We start from the raw sequence: 25,781 nt of genomic DNA, 5'->3' as shown, positions 1-25,781 counted from the left end.
GCACTCTTTACCAGTTTAATTCGTATTTCGAGTCATAAACTTCCACCTCGTTTGACATAATGCATTTTATGCTACTAAGTAGACTCAGAAAATCATGTTAGATGAATCAAAAGAAAGTAGAGCGATAGATCTCGCGCAATTTTTACACCGTTAGCTCAGAGGGTTATTCGGTATACGCGTTTGTCGGATTTCTTGACAAGCGTTCATTCAAATGCAAATTACACTTTCAATACTACCCTACATTGAAGAAATATTTGTCTTCTGTAATAAGAAATATGAGAGTGAACTTTAGAATTATACAGAAAACAACAAATAAATTTATATTCGCAATTTTTAAGAATTGCTACCTGCATTACGCATATTTCCCCCACAGGGAAACTTAAAATTCCCACAATGCACAGCAGTAAATATGGCGGCTCAGGACCCTGACAGGTTCAACTATGTTTACAGCTGTGATTTAGACGTGAACGTGCAAATTAAGATGTAAGTACACGATATTTTTGCGTCAAGGTAGTTTTGATAAGCATCTTCAGTGCTAGCACAAATATATTTGTCTAATATGTGAACATTTGAGCTGAATGCGACATGATAACAAAGCCGCCTGTAGACACCAGGCAGCTGAGTGATGTAGCAGATCGTGATCGAGTGACTTCCAGGAAACCGCGTACATTTTGTCCGTACACGATTCCTGTAAAACTTCTGCGGAAGTCAGTAAGTTGTCGAACTGTTTTTTTCGACTATTGTGACAAAAGAAGCCGTTGTAGCTAAATTGGCATAAGTTAATTAAGGGATTTGTACAAAAGACGAGGGGGAGGACCCACTTCCGTATTTAATGTTATTGTCTAGCCGATGGTGGTGTCACTTTCAGTCTCGATACACCATCATCGTATTATCATCATCATCGGCATCATTATCAGTTTTGGTAGTCTGCAGAAACAAAGCGTCACATCAAGTTAACTTTCTGGCGTCGACACATCTTTAGGAAAGTGGAGCCAAACTCGCTGCCTCCATGGTAGGGCCTTTGAATCCGAATTTCTTGTGGTCAAAGGGCGCCTTGTCAACAGGCTAGTGGCAGTAAAAATATTTCCCCGTGTCATGGTTACCATGAAAAGATAACCATTCTTTGCTTAGCATAATTTCTGTATTTATAGCCATACCATAGAGATACTGATACCATAGTCTCACTTGTCTTGGTTGATGTACTCAGGTTATCATCAGGAAAAAGTGAACCTAAGGTCAAAGGTCAGGAATAGCCTTTATACTGCAACACTGCAAGCAAAATGCTGCAATCATAGCCATGATAGAATAGAAATGTATACTTCGTCAGTGCAACATGCATAAAACTGAATCGTATCTCTCTAGTTATCAAGTATTATATTGTGTGCAAGTAATTTCATTTCCTAGAAACAACTGAGATAATTGTGTTAAGTGGTTGAGTGCCAAAGTCAATTTTTGTCACCTGTATAAAATATACCCCAGTCAATTTTTTTTTTCAGATTTCAGCCAAAATTTTGATAAAAAGCTTCAGCCAAGCAGATGTGATGTCCATTTGGTCCAAAATCATCAAAAAATTACAGAAAATTCATAAAATTTAGTAAAAAGTTGCACTAAAATTTTGGAGGGAAAAATTACTGCACACAAAGGGTTAATTGTTCCCATGATCTTCACAGAGCAATGACATTTTTTTTGAATTCTGATTATTTCAGAGGCACACTTGAAGGTAAAAGAGAACATAAAAGTTTCAAAGCTCTGGTGGAGGATCCTCAGCTGCGTTACTCAGGCCTCTACCAAGATGGCTGCTCAGATATGTATGTGACCTGTCAGGTATTTGCAGATGGCAAACCACTGGCACTGACGACGAGAACCTCATATAAACCTTTCAGCACAAGGTGGAAGTAAGTGATGTTGATGTTGTGTCTTTTGTTTGTACGGATTGGCTTTGAATCACAGGTAGGGAGAGGTGTGGAGATATAGGATGATATATACAACAGGGATAATAAAAGAAAAGAACACAAAAAAAAGCGGAAGTTATGTCATATTATATCAGACGGTGACCCAGTATGTACTGCTAGCTTCATAAATAACTTGCTTGAAATTTGTGACCAATTTCATATACAGACTAGTTTGAGTAGATGATCAGATCAGCTACATGTCTGTTCAGGGTTCTCCACTGAGGGAAGCTGACTTATAAACTTGGCCTGTATATGAAATGTCAATATTATTGTTGAAGACTGGATATATTATTGTTGGAGACTGAATGCTAGTCAAGAATAGAATTCATTTGTCAACAACAACATTACACATTGTACAATTAATTGTGTCAGCAAGGCTAACACTGTGAAGTTTAAGATGCTTTATGAAGGAGAAGAATAAGTCTATGCGCTTGTTTTCTACAATGAAAAATAGTGAAAATATCATTGAAAGTATCAGCTATTGTCCCTCGACTAATCGACAAGTAAATATGTAAAATTGATACATTGTTGAACTGATAAGTATAACCACTTTGTAGTGTGAGTCCAGGGAGAAACTGACATGTATCAGAGTCTGAGTTTAACATAGAATTTGCATGATGAACAACTTCAACGGACAATACTTCTGTTACTGTCGACACTTTTCTGTGATGCCAAAATACTTGCTCATATAATAGTTGGCTGTACTTAAATTCAAATTTTGATTTTTCTTTAACAGTTGGAATGAATGGTTAACTTTACCAGTGAGGTTCTGTGATCTACCACGCAATGCACAGGTAATGTCAGACTCTTTTGACCTCTTTTGTTTTTACACCTGTTGCAAAGACTTGTTGAGATCACTGTCGACATATATAAGACATACATTTTCCAAAGCATTCATCAGGAGTATCATCATTGTATCTTGGATAAAACTTACTGCCGTGGTTGTACACAAAGAAAAGTAAGATGTGGTTTAGCAAAGGGAAAATAAAGACACTGTATAGCAAAACAAGGAACGTATATGAATTGAACAAGTCTAGTGTCAATTTGGTAGTTGTATAACATCAGTCTCATAGTACTTCATGGTTGTACATTAGACCCCCAGAAAATGACGGTGTATATATGTATTCTATATTCTCTTTCCCACCGTATATTTACCATATCTTTCAACTACAGGTGGCATTAACTATTTGGGATCTGTATGGACCTCGTAAGGCCATTCCTGTAGGTGGAACTACCATTTCACTATTCGGAAAACATGGGTGAGTGACAAAGAGAATTTTCCAAGGATGGTAGAAGAACAAAGAAAGGAAGACTTTTAGAGATGGTGGGGGGGGGGGGGTGGAGAGAGAGAGAGACAGAGAGAGAGACAGGAGGAGAGACAGAGACAGACAGACAAACAGAGACAGAGAGACCGAGACAAGGACTGAGACCAGGAAAACACTAACTTTTTTGTGTCCTACCACAGGGGGCAGATGAAAGTCCCCTGGGGTGGGGATGTTTTCTTTGTGCAACGGTTTACCTTTAATATTTGATTTTATTAATTTTGACTGTGATATTTCAAATAAAGCTTTCGACTCCAAACTGTCTGACTGTGTTTCCAATACCTTATCTCCTCTTCAACCAGTGCACATACCACTCTAATTGCTGCGCAAACATTGCCAACTTGATAATGACTGAGCGTATCAGCGGATTAGCTTATTAAGTCAACACCACAGCCGTCCTGTCCTGTGGTGTTGACTCAATCACTTAATCCGCTGATACCGACAGTGGATTAGCAAGTTGGCAATGTTTTCGGAGCAATTACAGTGGCGTATACACAAGTTTGAGAGGAGATAAGGACTTGTCGGTAATATATAAAGCAGTCAGACGGTGTGGAGTCGAAATCTGTATTTGAAATACCACAGTCAAAATTAACAAAAATTACTTGTAGTAATAAAGAAAGCAGTCAGACGGTTTGGACTCTAACTTTATTTGAAATATCACAGTCAAAATTAATAAAATAAAATAAGGTAAACCGTTGCACAAAAAAACTCCCTCCCCACCCAAGGGGACTGATTTCTTTCCCCTATGGTCCTACTGAATATCTTACATGAATATCTTACATGTTCCCTGTGTTTTCTGCTTGTTGATCCACTTTCTCAATGGACTGCTAAATATACTGCAAGTTTTTAGAAACTCCACAGTGGACATACAGTGTCTTTGTTAAGGCTGGTATCCTGGTAAATGTTACCGGGGTTCCCCAGTCATGTTACCGGGGTTCCCCTTGGTATATCAATGCAATCAGATTAGGGGACAGAAGAAATGTTACCACAATTCCCAAATAATTTACCAATGTTCCCCAACCTTAGCAAAAACACTGACATAGGATTGCAGTAACATAATACCCGTGTATTTTACAGTACATTTCGCCAGGGTATGCATGATTTACGGGTTTGGCCAGACATTGAGGCTGATGGTAGTCTTAATACCACAACTCCAGGGAAGTCGTCAGGTAGGAATGATGACCAGATGTCCAGATTGGCCAAACTGACCAAGAAACACCGCAAGGGACACATGGTCAAAGTGGACTGGCTGGATAGGTTGACATTTCGGGAGATAGAAATGATTAATGAGGTGAGAACATTATGTTAATTTTTATACTTACCGAAAATTCGAATGTTTGTTTCTTTTCGACATTTACATCATGGACAGATTTAACCACACCCCTGATCTCATCAAAGGTGTACTGAACCTGATATGGAGAGTGTTATGTTAAGGTAACAATGTTTTACCAATTCAATTTGTGAATTACACATACTGTACATATTATAGTGAAGCCCATGCGAGATAATCCAAATCCTTTAATTTTTGAAGTTTATGAATTTAAAGCCCCATTGCTACTACGACAGAATTGTACCAGCAGAAAAGATGGTCAAATGGAGAAATCATAGCATACAGTGGCCTTGCATATCATGCTGCAGTATCTCACAATCAAACAATAACAAAAAGCATGGCCATGATATGAAAAGCTGGAAACAAAGGTATCAGGTTTAGTTACCAACACGTCTATCTACTGAGATAAACTAAACTGTATATTCATGATGATCTTATTAATGTATGCAAAGTATATTAATGATATTTGTTCAAGTATTCAAACCAAATAATAATGGATGTAGTCATGGATAGTAAATATTTGTAAATTATGATTTGTACACTTTATGGATAAAAGCAGACAAGAATTTCAAAGTTGACATGTTCATATTTTTAATGCATAGAAATTATCTTAAGAATCATCGTAGCTGCACATCACATGTTATTGTTGTTTGTAACTTTTATTTTTCAGAAAGAAAAGCGAAATTCTAATTTCATGTTTTTAATGGTTGAATTTCCACGAATACACTATGATGCACTGGACTATTCTGTTGTCTATTTTGAAAAGGTAATCGATTGAGATATTTTCCCATCATGCATCAATATTCATGACACTCAATTTTTTTTCTGCAAGTCAATCCCTTTATTGTGAGAAAGGCATGATAAACATATTCTAGGAACAGATATTGTTCATATTCAGTATTTTCACTTTCGCTATAGTATCAGATGTTGGTGCTATACTTAATCAACTGAGTTCATGTTTGCTGAAATCAAGTTAAAAACCATCAAAGAATCGCTATTTTATTGATGGATAAAAAGCTCACGGTGTTAGTTTGGACAAATATTATTTCAATACCACGTTCAAAGAATGGTAATTTTATTAATGGATAAATGCAGTGTTAGTTTTATTAGTAGACATTAGGTATAATTGCAATAGCACTATATAATGTCTGATTAATTTTATTTTCATCAAGTACTTTCTTGTGTTGCTCCTTCTGTTTTTTCTCCAGTATTCCTAGGTTGTTTTGTTCATTGGTAATTATACTAAGAATTACACAAAGGAGGGTTGTGGGACGCCAAGGTTCATGAGTGTTTGTCAAGTTTCATCTGTTGTGATTTTCACAAACATGTTCCTCACAAGTGTCACCAAACTTTATGTTCCATTTTGCATGTATCAGGGTAGATACTACAACTGACGTGGCTGATGTGTTTTTCTTTTATCCAGGATTCAGATGCTGTTGTACAAGTCAGGCCATCAGCAGAAATTGTCAAAGTTCCAGACCCTGAAATGCTACTGGTGAGAGATGAACTCAATGTCCTTTGTGTTATGCTTCTGTGGCTATTTATAGACTGGTTAATTATTCATTCTCTTGAAATGCAATTTTTGATATCACAATTATCAGTTCACTTTTACATATGCTGATAGTGCTCATATGATATGCATGAACTATTTCCAAGGTCCAGTCTTGAAATAAAACAATTGCCATGAGGGATTTGCAACCAACTGTAATTAATTCAAAGGCTACTTGAATATTTATGGCAAGAAACTGATAATGAAGACATTTAGATTGATGAAAAATTAATAATAGTGAATAATATGCTGCTGGGAGAAATATTTTATTAATTTCTGGAAAAATTATTTTCTTAAAACTTCAATGAAACCAACAATGGCTTACCTCTGACCTATTGGTAATTGGAATAGTTAATTAGCATACCAGTGTGTGGCTTTATGTATGGATGAATACAATTTTGACGATTGACTTTCTTTTATCTTGTCACCTTATCTAAAGAAGATGTTACGCAGAAACATTGTTAGAATGTCTGTAGGATAAGAAAGATTTAGGGATTACCACCTACAAAGACAACTGGTCTTTTCAAACATTATACCTTTGTTTTGTTCAGTAAATGTCAAACATTGAGATCCAAACTGCTTTTCAATTACTTCTATGCTCAAATCCCTTGACAATGTCTCAAAGCAATGGATGTACTTACAAGTCACAAAAAGGTCAGTTGTCCTAAGCCGGCAAAACTACAAAGAACACATTTTTCGTGATACTCAAGGGGCTCCTACTGATCAGCTATATCTAACACATGAGACAATGATCTGAAAAACAATGCATTCCACACTAACTTCATGGTCTATCACTTGTCAGAGTATGGTTCAATTATGGATGATTGGTAGACTTAGATCCTACAGATGAAATTCTCACTGATGTGTTCTATGCCCAGTAAGGCCTGTGTATTCACTACCATGTGTGCAGTTTTGTCCATCGTACTATAAACTTTCCTTCCTTTTCAAGAAGACATTTAATAATTTACTTAAACATAAGTGTTGGAGTTCATGTAGGTGAAGGTGATAAATAACTGACTTAAGAGCATGTTCTGTTTGGCAATTTATGATTTGAATAAACAATTTTGGAATTTCATGTGGCTGATAGATAAATATTCATGTCTATTTAAAAATTCATAAAGAGATAGCTACCATGCCCAGAGTCAGAAAGCTTCTCATTTGCTGGAACAGTATTTGTCATGATATCAGAAGACACGGTGTTGCCCTTTAATTTTTATGATAGATGAACTCACTGAGTACATTTTTTGAATTTCTCAAAACATTGTCAGGTCAGTTTCGTGCAAGTACAAGTACATGTAATGTCAAAAACTTTCTCTGGTCAAGTAAGATTAGTATAGTCAGTGGCATGATCAAATTTTACCTCAGCACAAAGTATACTCTTGAGGAAACTGTTGGATCTCACAATGTAAATGTTATGATAAAAAAGTAGTTGCTGTTTTTATCGCCTTTGCTGGTCATGATTCTTTATGTTTACAAACAGAATGACACAAATACTACCACATGGAATATTTGTGTAGGGAAACATGTGGATCTAGCTATTTCACATAACATAGAGGATTTTCAGGGAAACAATTGTGTTTAATAAAATCAGAACTACTGTACAAAGTAAGCAGATTATTTTCTGTCCTATTGGTGAACATATCAAGAATGAGGAAAGCAATCTAGTTTTTCCAAACCATCTGTTTTTATCTGAATAAAATTCAAACATTTCTCTTTGACTAGGAGAAAGCTATCCTATATTTTACCATTTCCTTAAAAGTCTCAATAGTGTCATTTACATTTGGCTTTTGGTTTGAAACTATTTTATCCCATTTTTGTGCTCTTTGTATATCTGATCACTATTCTTACATTGTTATTGATGTTAAATTTTTATCAGGAAAACTTGGTTGAGAGTAAACACCACAAACTTGCCAGAAGTGTTCGCAGTGGAGTCTCAGATCGGGATTTAAAACCAAATGCAGCCACCAGAGACCAACTCAATGTAAGTCATGCAGTACAACATTACTTCAGTCAAGGTCATGGACTGACAGTGGTTCAGTGTTACAGAAGGTGGCAATTTATTTGAAAGGGAAACAACAGCTGTGGTTACCATTGGCTTGAAGATGTTCTTTTGACATCTCATGTGAAAATTAATTGATTGACGACCATAAGTAGAGCTGATCAAATTTAATCTACACACTGTTGCCCTATGGTTTACCTATGTACAAGTATGAAATTCATTTGAAGTATCAAATACTATTTTGATAAGCACTTCATGGAAGAGAAGCATAATGAAATTATCTGTTACATAATTTATGACTTTAATTACGCGCGGAGAAAATGACAAAAAAAACAAATATTGTTTTCACGAATGGAAGGCAGTCACTGACAGGACGATTGAAGGTTGTATTTCATCATCAATATTAAGTTCAAATGCATGTAACTTTTGCAAGCACCTTTCATGTCAGCCAGCGTAAAATTTGATGCCGTGGCTTTTGTTAGGAAGCTCTTATTATTATCCCCATGGACAAATCTGAAAACCATATGCAGCTAGTACTGATTAACTAATGCTTTGATGACAGATATATCGCTTAAATCATTAACTAAATTAAAATGAAAGACTACCTGGTACTATTTTCATTCAATAGGTGATTGTTGGGTATTCACCGACCAAGACACTCACATCAGAAGAGGAAGACTTGGTTTGGAAATTCCGCTTCTACCTAACTCACCAAAAGCAAGCCCTGACAAAGTTCCTGAAGTGTGTCAACTGGAATCTCCCTCCAGAAGCCAAGCAGGCGTTGGATTTACTGGGCAAGTGGCAAGCTATTGATGTCGCTGATGCTTTGGAGTTGTTGTCTCCACAGTTTACAAATCCCACAGTCAGGCGCTATGCTGTTGCTAGGTTACAAAAAGCGGATGATGAGGTGAGTCAGATAAGATATATGGAGTCAGCTGTTTTGTTGTTAGGATGTAGTGGTTAAACATAGGAGATGAGATCATATCCGATTGGTGTAGACTTTAATAAAAAAAATCACATACTTTCTAATTTTACTCTTTCTCTTTCACCCCTAAATTTTGGTGTACAAGTGATTCAGATATTTTGTGTGTCAAGTTGGACCTCAATCATTTTAAGGCAAATTTGGATACAAGGGTTATCTCCTTCTTTTTGACGTAGTTGCAGGAAACCATAAACTGCTAATACATCCAGTGATTTTATATGCCAGACAGTATTTGTACAGATCATAGTTTGCATGTACGGTAATTCAGGCAGCCTACAAATTACTAAGGCTGTTTCCAGTTTCCCATCTCTGACTAACAATCATACATGTGTTGGCTGATATATGAATCTCGTTCTGTCAAATCAAATAACACAATATTGAACTGATACTAGTGTACTTTTGTCTTTGAGGAGAAGTCTCTAGATCTATATATAGCAACATCAATCATTAAGATGTTCTAATAGAAACATTTGCTTTCTGCCAGCATTTGTATTTCTTAATAAAATAAAGTCTGTGTAAGATCGTGATTTGAGAAGTACAAAAGTCATGAAAAAAGTCTAAGGATTTTTCAGTCACAAGGTGAAAAGCGTAATTTACTAATTACCAGTTGTGCTTGGTTCTCCGACAATCAGTAACTTCCAATGGGTGTCTGTTTTATTTATTTCTTTGTTGTAGGAACTACAATTGTATCTGCTGCAGCTGGTGCAGGCCCTGAAGTATGAAAACTTTGATGAGATCAAAGCAGGGTTGGAATCACCTCCCAAAAGAGAATCCTACACACAATTATCTGAAATGTCGCCCGTTGAAAGAGAAAGGTATGTTATTACATCATCTCATATGTGTAGTTAGAAAAAATTGGATACCCAAAGTATGTCCAAGAACATAATTCTACAGCATACATATTGTTATCAGACTGCCACAGGTAATTCTTGATTTCCTAAATTGCTTTAACCCTTTGAGCACCAAAGTCTATTTTTGTCCCCTTTATAAAATAAACCCCAGCCAATTTTTTCCCAGATTTTTGCCATAATTTTGAGAAAAAGCTGTAGCGAATGAAATAAAATCTCCATTTGGTCCAAAATTATCAAAAAAATTACAGAAAAATTCATAAAAATAGGTAAAATGTTGCACTAAAATTTTGGCGGGAAAAAATTACAGCACTCAAAGGGTTAAGGTAGTATGTGCCTTGGAAATGAAAGACTTAAACTTTTGCCCAAACTTTTCTCAAGGAATCTTTCTCTTTCAAAATCAAGTATAAAAATTAGGGGTCAAATTTTGGTATTGCAGAAACAAAATACTCAATATTTGCCGATATTTGAAATTCAAAATTGCCACCATTGCTGTGTTAACTCTATGGATGAAAAATTTTTTTAATTTTTGAAAAACTAAGAGAGTGAAAATTTTCTTACACCAAGAGCTTTAAAATGAACCCCTACAAGTAGTAGATCAGAGAAGAATTGAAAAAGTTTGAGAGTCCAAATATCTGTCCCTGAGGAGCATTCTACTGTAACACTGATTTGCTGATTTCTATATTTGTTACTCTGTCCCTGCAGACTTCCCAGTACACCCACCGGTAGCCTTGCCAGTCCAACACCAAGAACACCTTCACAGTGCTCAGATATTGAGTCTCCAGGTTCAGAACAGACGTCTGTCAAAATGGAGGAAAGTGAAGATGTGGTGGAGGATGAGGTTAGTGGTAATGACAATATAACAGCAAGATTTCAGATTGTTTATTCACCTAATGTCAAGGTTGATTGACAGATCCAAATTATTACCTCTCTGATGCTTTCCAACTAATGAATTTTGCCTATCTTTTCTGTTCTCTTTCAACAGCAATACGACCTTGCAACATTCCTGATCAACAGAGCGTGTCACAATTTCACTCTGGCTAGCTATTTTTACTGGTTTCTGCTGGTGGAATGCGACGACCAGGACAGCATGTCCAAAGACAACAAGATATCGGAGATGTACATCACGGTCATGAAGAGGTTCAGCCAGGCTCTGGTCAGGGTGAGTTGAAACAGCAGTGTCTGTCTGCGATACTGCCCAGATAACAATGGTATAGTGTTGCTCAGGCAGTGGCTGGATATAGTCTTATTTCATATCGCCATGAGTGAAGATTGGTAAATACATTGTGAAAGGGTTTCTTTTGAGACATGTAGTTTTGTACTCTATTCCTAACCCTAAGTTTTCCATAGTTTACAAGTGATTTATGCAAAATGCTATGTGTCCACAGATTTCTCGCTTTTGTGTCTGGTGAATTTCTGTGGTGTCTCTATTCTATTGTGGCTCTGCATGTCAGGAAAGAAGATACAAAAGTGTGACAAGACATTCAATGTTGTGTTGTGTTTGTTAGGTCAGTTGTGACAGCTTCAATTGGTGTCAGAGGTTACTCGAAATCATTTGCATATTAAAAAAGGATTGAATCTTTATGAAAGGGGATTGATTGTAAGAAATTCTTCACTATGTTCTGCATTGGAATTATTTGTTGAAAATATATTGCCATACATATAATCAGTCCAACTTTTTGGCTGATTTTGATGTGTTTGTATTTTTTACATTTTCTATGCAGGGAGGGCGTCAATGTCGAATCAGGAGATCTTTGCTGGCCAGACAGCAGACGTTTGTGGACAGGCTTGTTCTCCTGACAAAGACAGTTGCAAGAGAGAGTGGTAACAGGAAAAAGAAGGTACATAATATTGAATATTTAAATATCATTTTTGACAATTTTAGGGATCATATGGTTATGATTTTAGAGCAACACTGTAGTAATCATATGTGTGGTGTTGCATTTGAAATCTTGTGATACACTCTATTGGCATGTAAGTTGTAGAGGGCCAGTTGTCTTTCATATTGTACTGGTAGCTGATATGAAACTGGCAAGTTTTCTGATCATGTCTCAGTCTTGTGTAAAATAATTTTGCATGTCAGAAAAAAATTACAAGCTTTTACAGTGATGTCTTCAAATACAAAGGCATATGTAGAGTCAGGAATAAACACGGAGTAAAATATTGTGTTCACTATCTTCCTGTCATTTAATGTAGTTGCCAGTATTGACTTTAAGTGTTGTACCACAAAGAATGACTTCCATTGGAAATTTTAAATATTGATAAATTTCACTGGTTAGATTCTCCCATAATCCATCATTTCCACAATTTCCACCAATATCTCTTCAGTCTGCTGGTTCAAAGTCAGTATTAACTAAATCTACTATGGTTTTGCTGCACACACCATCAAAGCCTTTATCAAGCTACAGGAAAGTAATGACAAGTGCCATACTTTATTCAATTGGTAGCCTGAAATTAGTTTGTGATTGCACAGATCTGTCTAATTATCAGGCTAGTTATCAGATCAGGCTCAATTATTTGTAAAAATCTTGCTGGTAATATTACCATCAGTACACTTACAGTGGTCACAATTTAATTTCATCTTCACTCAGGATTTTTTTCTTTCAATATTTACTCCAAATTTCCTACATTTTTCAGATTGAAAGACTACAGGCACTGCTGTCAGATCCGGAAATCAGCAAAATCAACTTTGTACAATTTGATCCTTTACCCTTGCCCGTTGACCCCGAGGTCAAAGTCAATGGCATAGTCATACAGAAAGCTGCGCTTTTCAAGAGTGCCTTGATGCCATGCAAACTGACGTTCAGGACGACAAACGGTGGGGAGTATGTGACGATATTCAAGAACGGTGATGATCTCAGGCAAGACCAACTCATTTTGCAGATTGTACACTTGATGGACACGGTAAGTCATTTAAATGTTTGATAAAATTAATTTAGAGATGTAAAAAGTAACAAATAGATGAGTCGATCCCAAAAGAATTATCCAACAGGCTTTCAGTGTCATTCTACCTACAGATGGCTATAAAATTGTACAGGGATAATCAAATGATCACTAATTTTGCTTTGGGATGTATCAGTGTAAAGTTAAGATGTGTCGCAATTAGAGCTGACCCACAACTCATCAGAATATATTCATTATGAGATGTATGCAGCTGTTAAATAAATTTATGATAAATTAAATAAATCTTAAAGTGGCACTCCCACTTGGTAACATTTTTAAAACACATTTTTTTAGTGCCATCGGTCGATATTTGACGTGGCGACTGCGCGCGGATCGCGAGATATCGATAAAAACATGTAAAAGTTTGAATTCCGGTGGCCCACCTAAATTCAGCTTCCGAACATCGAACGTTCGGCACTGGGGCCATTGTCAACTAAGCTATGGAGTACGAGTCCACACTGACGCTGCTGTACGCCACAGTACCACTTGCCTCGGTGATCGGTCATGCCCTGTGGGAGAAAGCTGAGTCTTACTGACTTGGTGATAAAACGAAAAAAATTTTGCTGATTCCACCAGAATTCGCATAGGTGACTAGCCCAGTTACGTGCGGTTGATACATAGCGGCCACCGCGTGGTATGCATAGACGCATACCACGCGCGCGGCGAACCACACGTAATGTGTGGCAGACGACAAAATGTAGTCATCGGAGGCGGCTAATATTTAACACGTAGAAAACTGATGTTTGTGTGGTATTGGTTAAAAATATAATACAACTGATTTAGAATAATGACAACGACAAAAGCTAAGAAGAAGTTTTCAAAAACTGACCTGTGGTAAAGGCATAATGCTGTATATAAAGTCTTCGCAGTGGGAGGTAAAATTGCGTCGTTCGAACTTATTATGGACTCCCTAGAATATCGTCAATCAGCACGACAACAAACCTTCGGGGGATTTCGCGTCATAATCAGAAACGATCGTAAAACTTCGGGATGTGAAAAATACGCTCGGGAAATGACATGTTTTTATGGATATCTCGCAATCTGCGCGCAGTCGCCACGTCAAATATCAACCGTTGGCATTAAAAAAATGTGTTTTAAAAATGTTACCAAATGGGAGTGCCTCTTTAATACAATCAAACATACAAAAATGAACCAATCACAGAGAACCTTGTCAGTGAGCTACAGGCAGCCCCTTTTTAAGTGCTGCACATACAAATCAACACACACATACCTGTACCTCAGAACATCCAGACTGACAATTTGATGTCCTTAATGAATATGACAAATGCATGACACAATACACAGATGAAGACAAACCAAATTACAGTTGTCAGGGCATTGTTGGGTGCTTTAACCTATGGTGATTTGTCACAATCTTTAGTCCTTACAATGTATTAATGTCTTATGTATTGATCAGAATTACTTTTGAAAAGTTTTAAATTGTCACAGAAGCTGTGTAGAGTTTATTAACCATGTCCTAAATATCTTGTCTTATCTCTCTTTGTTTTGTATTGTTATCACTAATAATGTTGAAGTAACACTCTCTACCACTGTCCTCTCCATCACAGTTGTTGAGACAGGAGAACCTTGACCTGAAATTAACAACATACAAAGCCATAGCAACCAGCAGTCGCCATGGTTTCATACAGTTTGTAGAGTCCGTGGCAGTTGCTGATGTCTTATCAAATGATGGCAGTATACAGGTGAGAGCACAGTAATGTGTGTTTACCAGTTAAACGTTTTTACATGCTCGTTTGTTTCTGATGGAAAATCCAAGTAAAATGTATGTGATGGGACTTGTGGCAAGCACACACTAGTCGTAGATAGTGCAATACTTTTAATATCAATCAAGAATTTGCTGAAAGTCAAATTTATGGTTGTGCTATATTTCTCTATAATAAATTCGTTTTTTTCCGTTTTCAGAATTATTTCAGAAAGTATGCCCCCAGTGAGGGTGCTCCCTTTGGCATTCATCCAGATGTGATGGATACGTATATCAGGAGCTGTGGTGAGTAGATGACCTTTTACCTAACATAGCCTTTACTCCTTTGTTTTGAATATGACTACCATGAATATTTACCTTGCTCCTGTACATCTTGTAGTAACTAGATTTCTCCCTTCTGTCTCACCTCTCTCTTTATACTGGATAACATGATTGATTTTCCTTGCAGTGCAACTAATTGCTCCATCAAGAAATATCATGAAAGTGACAAGTATTGTCTCAAAATGCATTGCTTTATTACACTAACATCTGTGTACATATGTAGCCCAGATATAAAAAGACCCACTTGCAATACCAGTATGTAAATTTATCAATTCATATCTCTTCTCACATCTCTTGAAAATATGTTCCCCAGGGATTATATGATTTAAAAGTGTGAGACCGGAGTCTTGAAAATCTTGAATTCTAAAGTGAGGCAGCAGAAATCATCAATGAACATCACTTCTGGATTGCTTGAGCCATAGACCCTTGAGAAAAATGAATCTTGAGGGTCTTTGCTTTCACAATTTTTTTGTGTCTTTGCTCTTTGTGTCTTTGTCTCACATTATATATCGCCACTTTTCAGCTGGTTACTGTGTAATCACGTACCTTCTTGGTATTGGTGATCGGCATTTGGACAACCTTCTCATGACCCAATCAGGTCATCTGTTCCATGTGGACTTCGGCTACATCCTAGGTCGTGACCCCAAACCCCTTCCCCCTCCCATGAAGCTCAGCAAGGAAATGATAGAAGGGATGGGTGGTGCTAACAGTGAACAGTATCAGGACTTCAGAAAATATTGCTACACATCATTTTTGCATCTCAGAAGGTAAACGCACAACTTATCTGTCCAAGTTTGCTTCAAGAGAGTGATTTATGCTGTATTGATATTCAGCGAGAATTGGTATTAATTGCTAGGCTGTCAATTGCTTTGTTTTGCTGTGACTGAGTACAGTATTTGTACAATGGCTCGGCATCCATGTCTGTCACATTGTGAAAATTTTAATTCCATCATAGGTACCGGTAAGTGTTATATCAGTGTACCGGTACATGTATATTTTTATGTTTACGGCATAACATTTGAGTTAGATTGATTTGTGAGATTGTATTATTTCATATTGAAGGTTGTTAAAATAAAGCCAAGAGAAGGACACATTTGATAATGCAGCCTAGAGCCTGTAGAATTGTATGAAAAACCAGATATGAACTGAATATGCTCACGTGTTTTACAACAGGTTAATTAATAGTAGTACGCTTCACAGAAAAATAAGATATATGTTATCACTAAATGAAGCAGGTTTTTTCAACATCGCACAGTACTCTCAGATTTTAATCATTAATTACAAAACTTTATTTAATATGCAAATGAGCTGTTAATTAACTTGACACTGCTCAATGCTTCATGGGACAATTAGATATCAATCAGATCAACATTTATAGCACTTTTTATTTAATTTAATGCAGTAATTTTAGAGTAATGTCACTAATTACAAAGTTCATTAAATATGCAAATAATCCATATATTAACTTGACACTGTTCAATGATTCATAGCACAATTAAATATTTATCAAATCAATATCTGTAGCACGTTTCACAAAATTTGGTGCCGTAATTTCAGAGCTATATACCTAATTACAAGGTTTATTAAATATGCAAATGAACCCTTAATTAACTTTACACTACTAAATGCTTTACAACACAGTTAGATATCTGTCAGATCAGTATATGCAGCAGTTTTCATCACATTTGATGCAGTTCTTTCGGAGTTATATGACTAATTATAAAACTTCATGAAATATGCAAATGAGCTAATTATTAACTTGACAGTGTTCAATGCTTCTCAGTACAATTGGATATTTATCAGATCAACATCTGTAGCAAGTTTCATCAAATTTAACGCTGTAATTTTGGAGTAATATCACTAATTACAAAGTTCATTAAATATGCAAATAAACCCTGAATTAACTTCACACAAGTAAATGCTGTACACCACAATTAGATATCTGTCGGATCAGTATCTGCAACAGATTTAATCACATTTGGTGCAGTTATTTTGGAGTTATATCACTAATTACAAAACTTCATAAAATATGCAAATGAGCTATTTGTTAACTTGACACTGCCAAATGCTTCTCAGTACAATTAGATATTTATCAAAACAATATCTGTACCGAATTTCAAAGACTTGGGTGCCGTAATTTCAGAGTTATATACCTAATTACAAAGTTCATTAAATATGCAAATGAACCCTTAATTAATTTCACACTACTTAATGCTTTGTACTACAGTTAGATATCAGTCGGATCAGTATCTGCAGCAGATTGCATTACATTTGGTGAAGTTATATCGGAGTTATATGACTAATTACAAAACTTCATAAAATATGCAAATGACCTATTTATTAACTTGACACTGCCCAATGCTTCTAAGTATAATTAGATATATATCAGATCAATATTTGTTGCAAGTATCATCAAGTTTGGTGCAGGAATTTCAGAGTTATCTCACTAATAACAAAAGTTCATTAAATATGCAAATGAGAAGGTAATTGACATGACACTCACAGCATCATTATAATGTTCTGAGATTGTCATCTGTGAAAAGTTTCATGAAATTTTGTGCAGTATTTCTTGATATATGTCTACACTGTCATTACCGTCTCCATAGGGAAACCATTGTACGGAAAAAAACGATATTGCATAACTTCATTAATATGCAAGCCACACTAACCAAAATCTAATCAGTTCTTGCAAGTAGCATATGGTACCTGTCTACCAAATCTGACTTGAATCCGTTCAGGCGTTTTTGAGTTATCGTGTAAACAGACAGACAGACAGACACACACACACACACACTAACACACACACACACACACACACACACACGGACAGACAGACAGACATCACTATGACAATAGCCCACGTGTTTACACACGTGAGCTAAAAATGGTCGTGGTTAGGTTGTAAACTGAAAAATAATGTTGACTAATATGCCAGTCAAGGTACAATGATAGAAAAGCCAGTCACTCAATTTACAAAGCAGATATTGAATATTCTTATTTGACTGATATAGGATTATATTTGAGTCACATTGAAAGGCATTTTACAGTAAATGATGGAGTAATAGGTGGTGAGAATGCAATTCAGGAATGATAATTTATGTAAGAACATTAGAAATACTGTGAAGGGTTCATTTAGTTAAGTTGGATAATTATAATAGTAATTTGAGACTGAAAGGAATGATATTTGTGTTTCAGGCATGCCAATCTTATTCTCAACTTGTTTTCATTGATGGTGGATGCCAGTGTACCAGATATTGCCTTGGAACCTGACAAAACAGTGAAGAAGGTTAGTAACCCATGAGCATTGCTCTGTTGTCTCAATTGATGGATTTCTGGAAAAAGTTATAGGTTTTTGAAACTGTACACTTGAAGCATCTTTCAGTGAGGATTCGTTGATGGTTTTACAAAAATGAAAACATGTTCCCAGTACATTTGGTTATATAGCCTCTCTACTTGTTGTGTAGGGCTCATGTTAGAGCGCCACCTAGTGGCACACTGACAATACTTTTGTTTATGGTACTACTTGAGTAAAAGCACACTGCAGGGAATGTCAGTACAGTGCAGTTTCAGTAAATCCTAAGATACAGCAAATAATTCACATGATTTATTTATATCAGCATTAAACCTAGTGACATTGTTCTGAAATGTCAAGTCATTGCTGTCACATTTTACCATGAATATTTGAAGGATTCACAAATCTGCCTTTTTATCAGTTAAAGCAATGATTTCCGCTGTTTTTTTTGCATGACAGGTACAAGACAAATTCCGTCTTGATCTGAGTGATGAAGAGGCAGTGCATTACATGCAGACACTGATTGATGTCAGTGCTAGTGCTGTATTTGCAGCGGTTGTTGAACAATTCCACAAATTTGCACAGGTCAGTTATCTTTCTGTTAGTTTTGTTTATGTATTTTTCCGTGTGATAACATTACCAGTTCTTCACCAGATATTCCACCTATGTCGTTTTTGCCTTTTATATCATATTTTGGAACTAAAAAAAAATTCTGTACTGATAATTTTAGAAGTCTATGATTCTATGTAAAATAATTAAAATGGTATAACTTCTTCATCTGTGACAAAACTGTTGGTATTTACTTCTGTATAAAAATGTACTTCTGCAAAGTTGTTGAAAAATAATTATCATGATAGTTTGTCATGGTTGATACTATCACTACATGAGGATACCTGCATGGTTAATATGTGTGAACTTTGGTGTTGTAGCATTGCTGCCAGACTGCATAATTGGTATTTCGCCATCCAAGTGATATCACCGAACTGAAACATGCCCATTCCGAACAGAAAAGTCTCTTCTGTTAACCTGTTTACCACCATGGTTTGTTCCAATACCATTGTTATCAGTGGTAATTGTGGACTTTTTTATAGGGAATTAGGGGTGAACAAGTGTACAGAAGTGGACGATAAATATTAATGGGGTTGCCCATTTTAGCCTGGGTTCCCCATGTCACAGTAAAACCCATGAAGGCACGAGGGAAATATTCAAATTTTCTTGATAAATTTGCAATGCGCCAATGAAGGAAAACTAAAATACTTTTTTTGATTTTCAGTATTGGAGAAGGTGAAGCATGGCTGGGTAGTGTCTACTGGATGAGATAATTTGCCTTATGAAGAGGAATAATGTGACAAGTATTTGGTTACATTCATTACATGGAGAACAACTGTTGTACATTGACCCATCACAGAGTCATGCTGTAGGCAAACTTCACAGGTCTGATTGTCAGGACAGTGAAGCCATTCTAATGTACCACACTAAGAAAATCATCAATTGACTATCAGAGTGGATTGTTACATTGACGTGTACTAAAAGCAGCATCACTTACTGCCATGTGCAGTTACATTACTGGTACTATGAAATCCACCATTACTGGTACTGTGAACTCCATCTTGGTTGATATCTGTACAAACAAGGATGCATCAACAATGTGTAATGTTTTGCCAAAGAACTGACTCAAACACAGAAATGTTGATCATAACACTTCCTGAAATAATTTGCGTTCCCAGTTCAGCACATCTGAATATGTCAGTCTTACACACATTACTTTCTACAACTTGTCACTTTATAAAAATTTCCTTCCATTCCCACATGGCTTGTCTGTTGAGAAATGGTCTCAAACTTACGAAGTGCCATTTTCAACGGCCTGATTTAAACTTTCAGATGTACACAAGCTTTACATCGTAATCAGAATTTGTCACGGTGAATCACTGAAGTTCCCTCCAGGATTGTCCAGTTCACCTGACATGGTGTATAGACCACATCAACTTAGACAATAAAATACGAAAAAAATCACTCTCTCTTTTATCATCATCACAGATTCTAATCCTCAGATATGTCGACTCATAGATATCCAACAGAACATGTGCAATGTGTGTCATTTTTAATGTAAATAAAGGTTAATGATGTTTATTTACACCATTTATAAGTACTCATAATTATTAATAACAAATCATTCTTTTGTAAGTCTCACAAATAATGACCTTTACAGAGTCCACTATTGCTATTATTCTTAATTAATATGTTGACTTTTTTAGAAACATAAAAATATTTACAGCAAATTGAAAATAGTTCAACTGTGGCAAGCCACAGTATTAAGTGGGGAAAGTGAGCTCTTTAAATTACAAGATCTGATTCCAATTAACTTGATACCATCGCGGATTACCTTTCAACATTGTGACTCTCGAAGTGTGTTATCAGATTCATTTTCACCCGGCAAAGATCCAACAGAAATACATACTTGCTAAGCTATGACATCACACTGTCACAAAGGACAGACACGATACTTCAGCTCAACCTGTTATTTATAAATATCAATATACTTGAATGTCAGTTGGCCAACAAATGCAATTCAGGTAGGTGTAGTGGATCACTGACAGGCTCATGTTTACACTGGATTTCCATTTTGTGCCTGGAATCAGATACTTTCCACTCTTTTCTCTCAATGCTACAGAGATGTTAGTTTTCATGATTCACAGAGGAGAAGAATGTTGTCATGAACTGCCACTGCCTGCCCTGATTCAGATTCATTTCAACTTGCCAGTTTTTGAATGCAAAAAGAAGGTCTTTATATACAGAGCGGTTTGATTTTCTTGTCCGGAGAGCAGTCCAATCCAAAAACACTCGGCGTATTTCTTCTCAAGATGCCCTACCAGGCTTTAAACTTACGCCAATCAAACTCATGTTTTACAGAAATGCAGCCCTAGCTATTCACACTCTTTTAAAGTTATCAATGCATGATGACAGCGTTGCCAGGAATGGGATCAGAATTCGACTTCTATTGCACATCTAAACTTGAATCCATTAGTGCCCAATGTTATCTTGGTTTGCCAATGGCAGAAGTTTGGCTCTGTATTGATCTTCCACCGCCGCCAGGCCCTGATGAAGATGGCCTGAAATTGGAGTGGAGGACAGACATATGTTACATTGCAGACACTTACTGTTCTAATGACAACACTACAACTAATTTTTGTCACTGATTGACAATAGGCTGAGGAATAGTCATTTCACAGTCTCTACAAATTTCTGAAATGTAGTTTTTTATAACAAGCTTATTTTCCAATTTCCATGAATATCAAGAAGTAATAACGCTGACACATTTGCCACTGTGTATGGTGGTCTTAGCTTATTGTTTTACTTGAAACACTTGGACCTGTTCACTGGCAAACGGAAGATACAACAATATGACATCAATATATTAGACTTATGGCCATCTCTCTGTAACTACTGACTTACTTTGATGATGTTGATGTTGAGCTGGGTTTCTTCTTTGCTGCGGTACTTTTACTCCTGAAAGTTTATAAGAAAGATGATTTCATGCTCCGCAGTGAAACCATTCCTGCCTCACTATAAATTATTCAAAAACCTGCACAAAATGCTTAATCATCATATTTAACTTGAATGTTGATATAGGTAGAACAAATACTGTCAACAGCAATGATGAATGGGAAGAACAGCCCCTACTTATTTACATGTTGTGGACCTACACTGTAGCTGCAAGGATGGTTAGAATTGAAAATGGTATTTCTGTCTCAATGAATGACACAATTTTACTGCATTAGTGTTGACATGGATAACACTTGACCTAGGGGTTTAATTGAGAATATGATTTCCAAATGACTGAGGCAAAGGATATAAATCTGCACATCTTGGAAGGCTTCATCCTTACTTTTTATCTGATTTTCCTTTAAAGATCTTGCCAGCATCCAGTTTATTGACAGGCATGTCCATAGAGGGCGCACTGCTGTTGCTGTCCTGCCAATCGTGTGTCCTCTGTTCTTTCAGCTCAGAGTCCATGTTTAGCCTCATGGGTGCATACATGTTGAACCATTGCTGCCGTAGGAATGATACAGATGTTGTAACAAACAGTTGCTTAATTTAAAAAGTATGGGTTACATCACCCAAGCCATCTGACTCAAAGTTGGACTCTTTGGCGCTCTTTAATTAAAGTTTCTAAAACTTCTATGCACTGTGCCTGAACCAATATTTACAATACTTGTATTCAAAAGTGTCCTGTTAAAAGATAACTTGGTGATGTTAGTTGGGAATCATATTGACTCAGACCTAAATACCAGGATACTGTGTATTAGAGAAAATCTTAATCTTGTCCTCAACTGCTATTCATCCTAATTTCACAGGATTTTGCATTGAATGTAAGTCTCTCCCCTGTACATTGCTGAATGGGCAGTTTACTTCGTGCATCGATATCAAATTACAGGATTCTTGAACAATACCTAGTTTCTCTATCATATTGTTCAGTGAAACATACTATTCTTCCTGTAAACAATCTGTTCAGAGTCCACCCAAAATCCTGTTTTCTGTAATGAAACAGAATTTTCCATCTTCTGAAAATTGATTTCTGCCTCTTGTTAGGTTCATGGGCAGGTCTTCTTAACTAGATTAGAACAAGGTGAAGTTAATGAACGACTGTACATAAACTAGAGCCTTACCTTTGCAGACGGACTGAGTCCAATATCAGTGAACGTGTACTGCCACTGTGGCAGGCCCAGATGCATCAACATCAGGCGAAAGTACTGCATGAAATTGTCCGCCAAGAAGTGCCAGGCCAGTGAACGATCCAAAAACCAAATTTGTGGATGCTGTGCTGGAGAACCTGAAAGATTGATAACAATGGGTCACCTATTTTTGAGTTGTAGTTACTAGGTAAAAGCTCTCCTGTTGTAGTGATAAAACCTCAACACGTTTAGTATGTAATGTGTGTATATATACATGAAAAAATATGGTTAAAAGATTTTCACAATCTTTTCAGGGGGCTTTTTTATAACGAAATGTTCGGATAGAATATTGTAGATTGACGGCCACTTACCTGGTTTTGTATTTTTATAAACTAGACATACTTTTCCATACCCTTCACATGGGTCCAATTCAAATGCGCGACTTCGAGTATCAAAGTGCGGCTTGTCTGTAGATGAAGACAGTAGAGAAAATTAATTCATGTCATAGTCACTTACGTAACCTGTATGCTAAAAACCACAATATGATCAACGTGGCAGAATATATTTAGGTCTTGACCGGTTATAATCAAAGCTCAAGGCAGATGTAAATGTCATCTGAACACTTCTCTTTTCACTTTAGAAATACACTCAAATCGCTAAAATTATGCATAAATATCCACACTGAAAGAAGAATAAGAATATAAATTATCTTACAGAAAGATATGACATGATTTTTTGCTCGTTATAATAAAGGATGTGTTTGACAGGATGTTTGATTTATTTTTGATGTAAATTCTCGGGGTTTGTCTCACTTGTAGAGCTAGGCATGCAAACTCACCTTCAAGTTCTGTAGAGCTATCTTCGTCAGTGTCATAATCTACATCACCCAATGATGCTGTGTTTCTTGATGCATTTGTACCCCCTATCTTGGTGACATTTGCTATTGCGTTGATTTCCATTCGACCTATTTGAATCCCTTGATCTGCTGTTAATTGAAAATGTGAAGATTGCATGATCCTATGACATCATCATAAGTAGATTGACACTTAGCTGGTTGATGTGATTATACAAAATTTCTATTGCAATGATCTCAAAATAAACCTTCCCTTTCTGTTGCTTGAGTTCAATGTTATAGTACAGTCTTTCCTATCATTCAGTTTTTGCCATGAAGTCATAAGGTCACCCTTCAACTCTTGCCACAATCACAGACTAAGAATGCTAACTCAAAGTTTGTGCCTCTTACTGTATGACAAACATTTCACTGTAAGGTTTATTATTAATATGAGAACTTGTCACTTGTATGTGTCTGTATTATGAGAAACAATTTGAGCAAGACAAATTGTGCATACAGACTACTGACAAACAAAACTTTGATTTGAGCTAAGTATCTAGTAAAAAATTGTTCGACCCACAGAGGTGGCGTTGGGGCTATTACATTTGTTTTGGTACTTATACATATTTGAAACAATGTTCTTGTGGTACTCTTTAAGCAGACTGATCTTTTCAACAGCAAGAATTTCTTTTAATCACAAAATCTCAGTATCATTTTGTCTATATAAGTTTTGTGGATTCACTGGGTTACCTGAATCTCATTGTCTTAAACAGTAAATCGGCCTTTATTTGTACAGTATCCTGATGAAAACCGTACAAAATGAAAAATGTTGACAAGGGATCATTATACATGAAATGTGTATCACTATATCAAGCAAGAATGCCCATTAGCTTATCAGCACGTCTACTCTTATCCAGCACAGATGACGTTTTCTCAGGGCTTACCATCAAATTTGATGTTCCACTGCAGAAGCATACCATCTGTGGTTAAATAAAATCTCTTCAAGTCGTCAGGCAGCATGCATGAATTTTTCTGTTCCCACGATACTATGATATGCCTCTCTGCTGGCTTCCTGTCTCGAAGTCTCACATCGCGCACTCCTGGTCGTTTTTCTGTGGTATATGAAAGAAATGACAACAAAGTGAATCATTGGTCAATATAATCTTATCCTTGTGATTTGGCTCAGAGAAACAGTTTTCCGCCACTATATTACCTTGTTAACCTGGCAAGTAAAAAATATGGAAAATACATAAAAAGTCACCAGTTTATAGTTTTAAACAAACATAGAATTGAGATTTAGAATCACCAAATCATTGCATGAGAATTAACATTCAGAATCACAAGGCTTACAGTTGATGCGTAATACACTGAAAATTTAATTTGTCACAAATAACACTACAAGTATGCACAGTGTTAATGTTATCACTTAGATTTTGAAGTGACAAATCCGTTCCCCTAGAAAGGAGAGTAAATTACTTGTGGAAAAATATGTGCATAAACATTACAATTCATTCAATATTAATTCAAAAGTTTCAATAGTACAAAAATTAGTTACAGTGTTGTTTTGGTATTAAATAATTTGGAGAAAGTCTTGTGTAATTATTACCACAGTGGCCTTAAACTACATATTTTAGCAAACACACAACTATTTCCCTATGCATATTGTAGTCCCAGGTCTAGGTCATATTCAGGTCATTGGTCCACTGTCAAGATGAAATCATTTGACACTTGACTTACCGAGAGACCTAACTATGCCCATGGTAAGGCGATCGAACATATCTTTCGTATGTGGAATTTCAGCCATCTTTGTTCCTGTTTCAAAATGTGCCTTAGCCAACATTTGAATATCTTTTAAGTTGACCCGAACAGAGGTTTTGTTTGATTTGTTTATGTTGACAGGTAAAATTTCACCTGCCTCGCTATTCGTTTATTTGTTCGTTGTTTGTTAGCACACTTAGGAATGTCGTTATTTTTAGAAAGGAATAGCAAAATTATGCTCTGTGAAGATGGACTGT

The 25,781-nt window shown here is 36.3% G+C and overlaps 2 protein-coding genes across 4 annotated transcripts; one reads left to right on the top strand and one right to left on the bottom strand.

Annotated features, from left to right (window-relative positions):
- The first annotated feature begins 337 nt into the window (after nt 1-337).
- On the top strand, nt 338-20,400 carry LOC139121631 (phosphatidylinositol 3-kinase catalytic subunit type 3-like). Of its 2 annotated transcripts, XR_011549332.1 has the most exons (21): nt 338-483; nt 1,707-1,895; nt 2,689-2,746; nt 3,126-3,211; nt 4,352-4,565; nt 5,275-5,370; nt 6,028-6,099; nt 8,030-8,134; nt 8,781-9,059; nt 9,810-9,949; nt 10,688-10,823; nt 10,968-11,144; nt 11,707-11,823; nt 12,620-12,886; nt 14,494-14,628; nt 14,849-14,933; nt 15,493-15,736; nt 18,165-18,255; nt 18,721-18,846; nt 19,535-19,655; nt 19,687-19,846. XR_011549332.1 is itself a non-coding variant. In XM_070686684.1 (20 exons), the coding sequence occupies exons 1-20, from the start codon at nt 410-412 to the stop codon at nt 19,547-19,549; spliced, it is 2,706 nt and encodes a 901-aa protein (XP_070542785.1). In that variant the 5' UTR covers nt 338-409; the 3' UTR covers nt 19,550-20,400. The 2 variants fall into 2 exon arrangements, 1 of the variants encoding a protein (XP_070542785.1); XM_070686684.1 differs by having other exon boundaries at nt 19,535-20,400.
- Nucleotides 20,347-25,706, bottom strand: LOC139121635 (tubulin polyglutamylase complex subunit 2-like). Of its 2 annotated transcripts, none has more exons than XM_070686697.1 (8): nt 25,504-25,706; nt 24,711-24,878; nt 23,773-23,919; nt 23,306-23,401; nt 22,929-23,092; nt 22,148-22,311; nt 21,715-21,768; nt 20,347-21,371 (listed from the first exon to the last, which is right to left on the bottom strand). In XM_070686697.1, exons 1-8 carry the CDS (start codon nt 25,604-25,606, stop codon nt 21,296-21,298), a joined length of 972 nt encoding a protein of 323 aa, XP_070542798.1. In that variant the 5' UTR covers nt 25,607-25,706; the 3' UTR covers nt 20,347-21,295. The 2 variants fall into 2 exon arrangements, with proteins under 2 accessions (XP_070542798.1, XP_070542797.1); XM_070686696.1 differs by having other exon boundaries at nt 20,348-21,371; nt 23,773-23,916; nt 25,504-25,692.
- Nucleotides 25,707-25,781: the final 75 nt, after the last annotated feature.

The sequence above is a fragment of the Ptychodera flava genome, chromosome 21 (genome assembly GCF_041260155.1).
Source record: "Ptychodera flava strain L36383 chromosome 21, AS_Pfla_20210202, whole genome shotgun sequence".
Classification (NCBI taxonomy): Eukaryota; Metazoa; Hemichordata; class Enteropneusta; family Ptychoderidae; genus Ptychodera; species Ptychodera flava.
The sequence above is the reverse complement of the archived record's forward strand: the minus strand, read 5'-3'. Positions and strand labels throughout refer to the sequence as shown.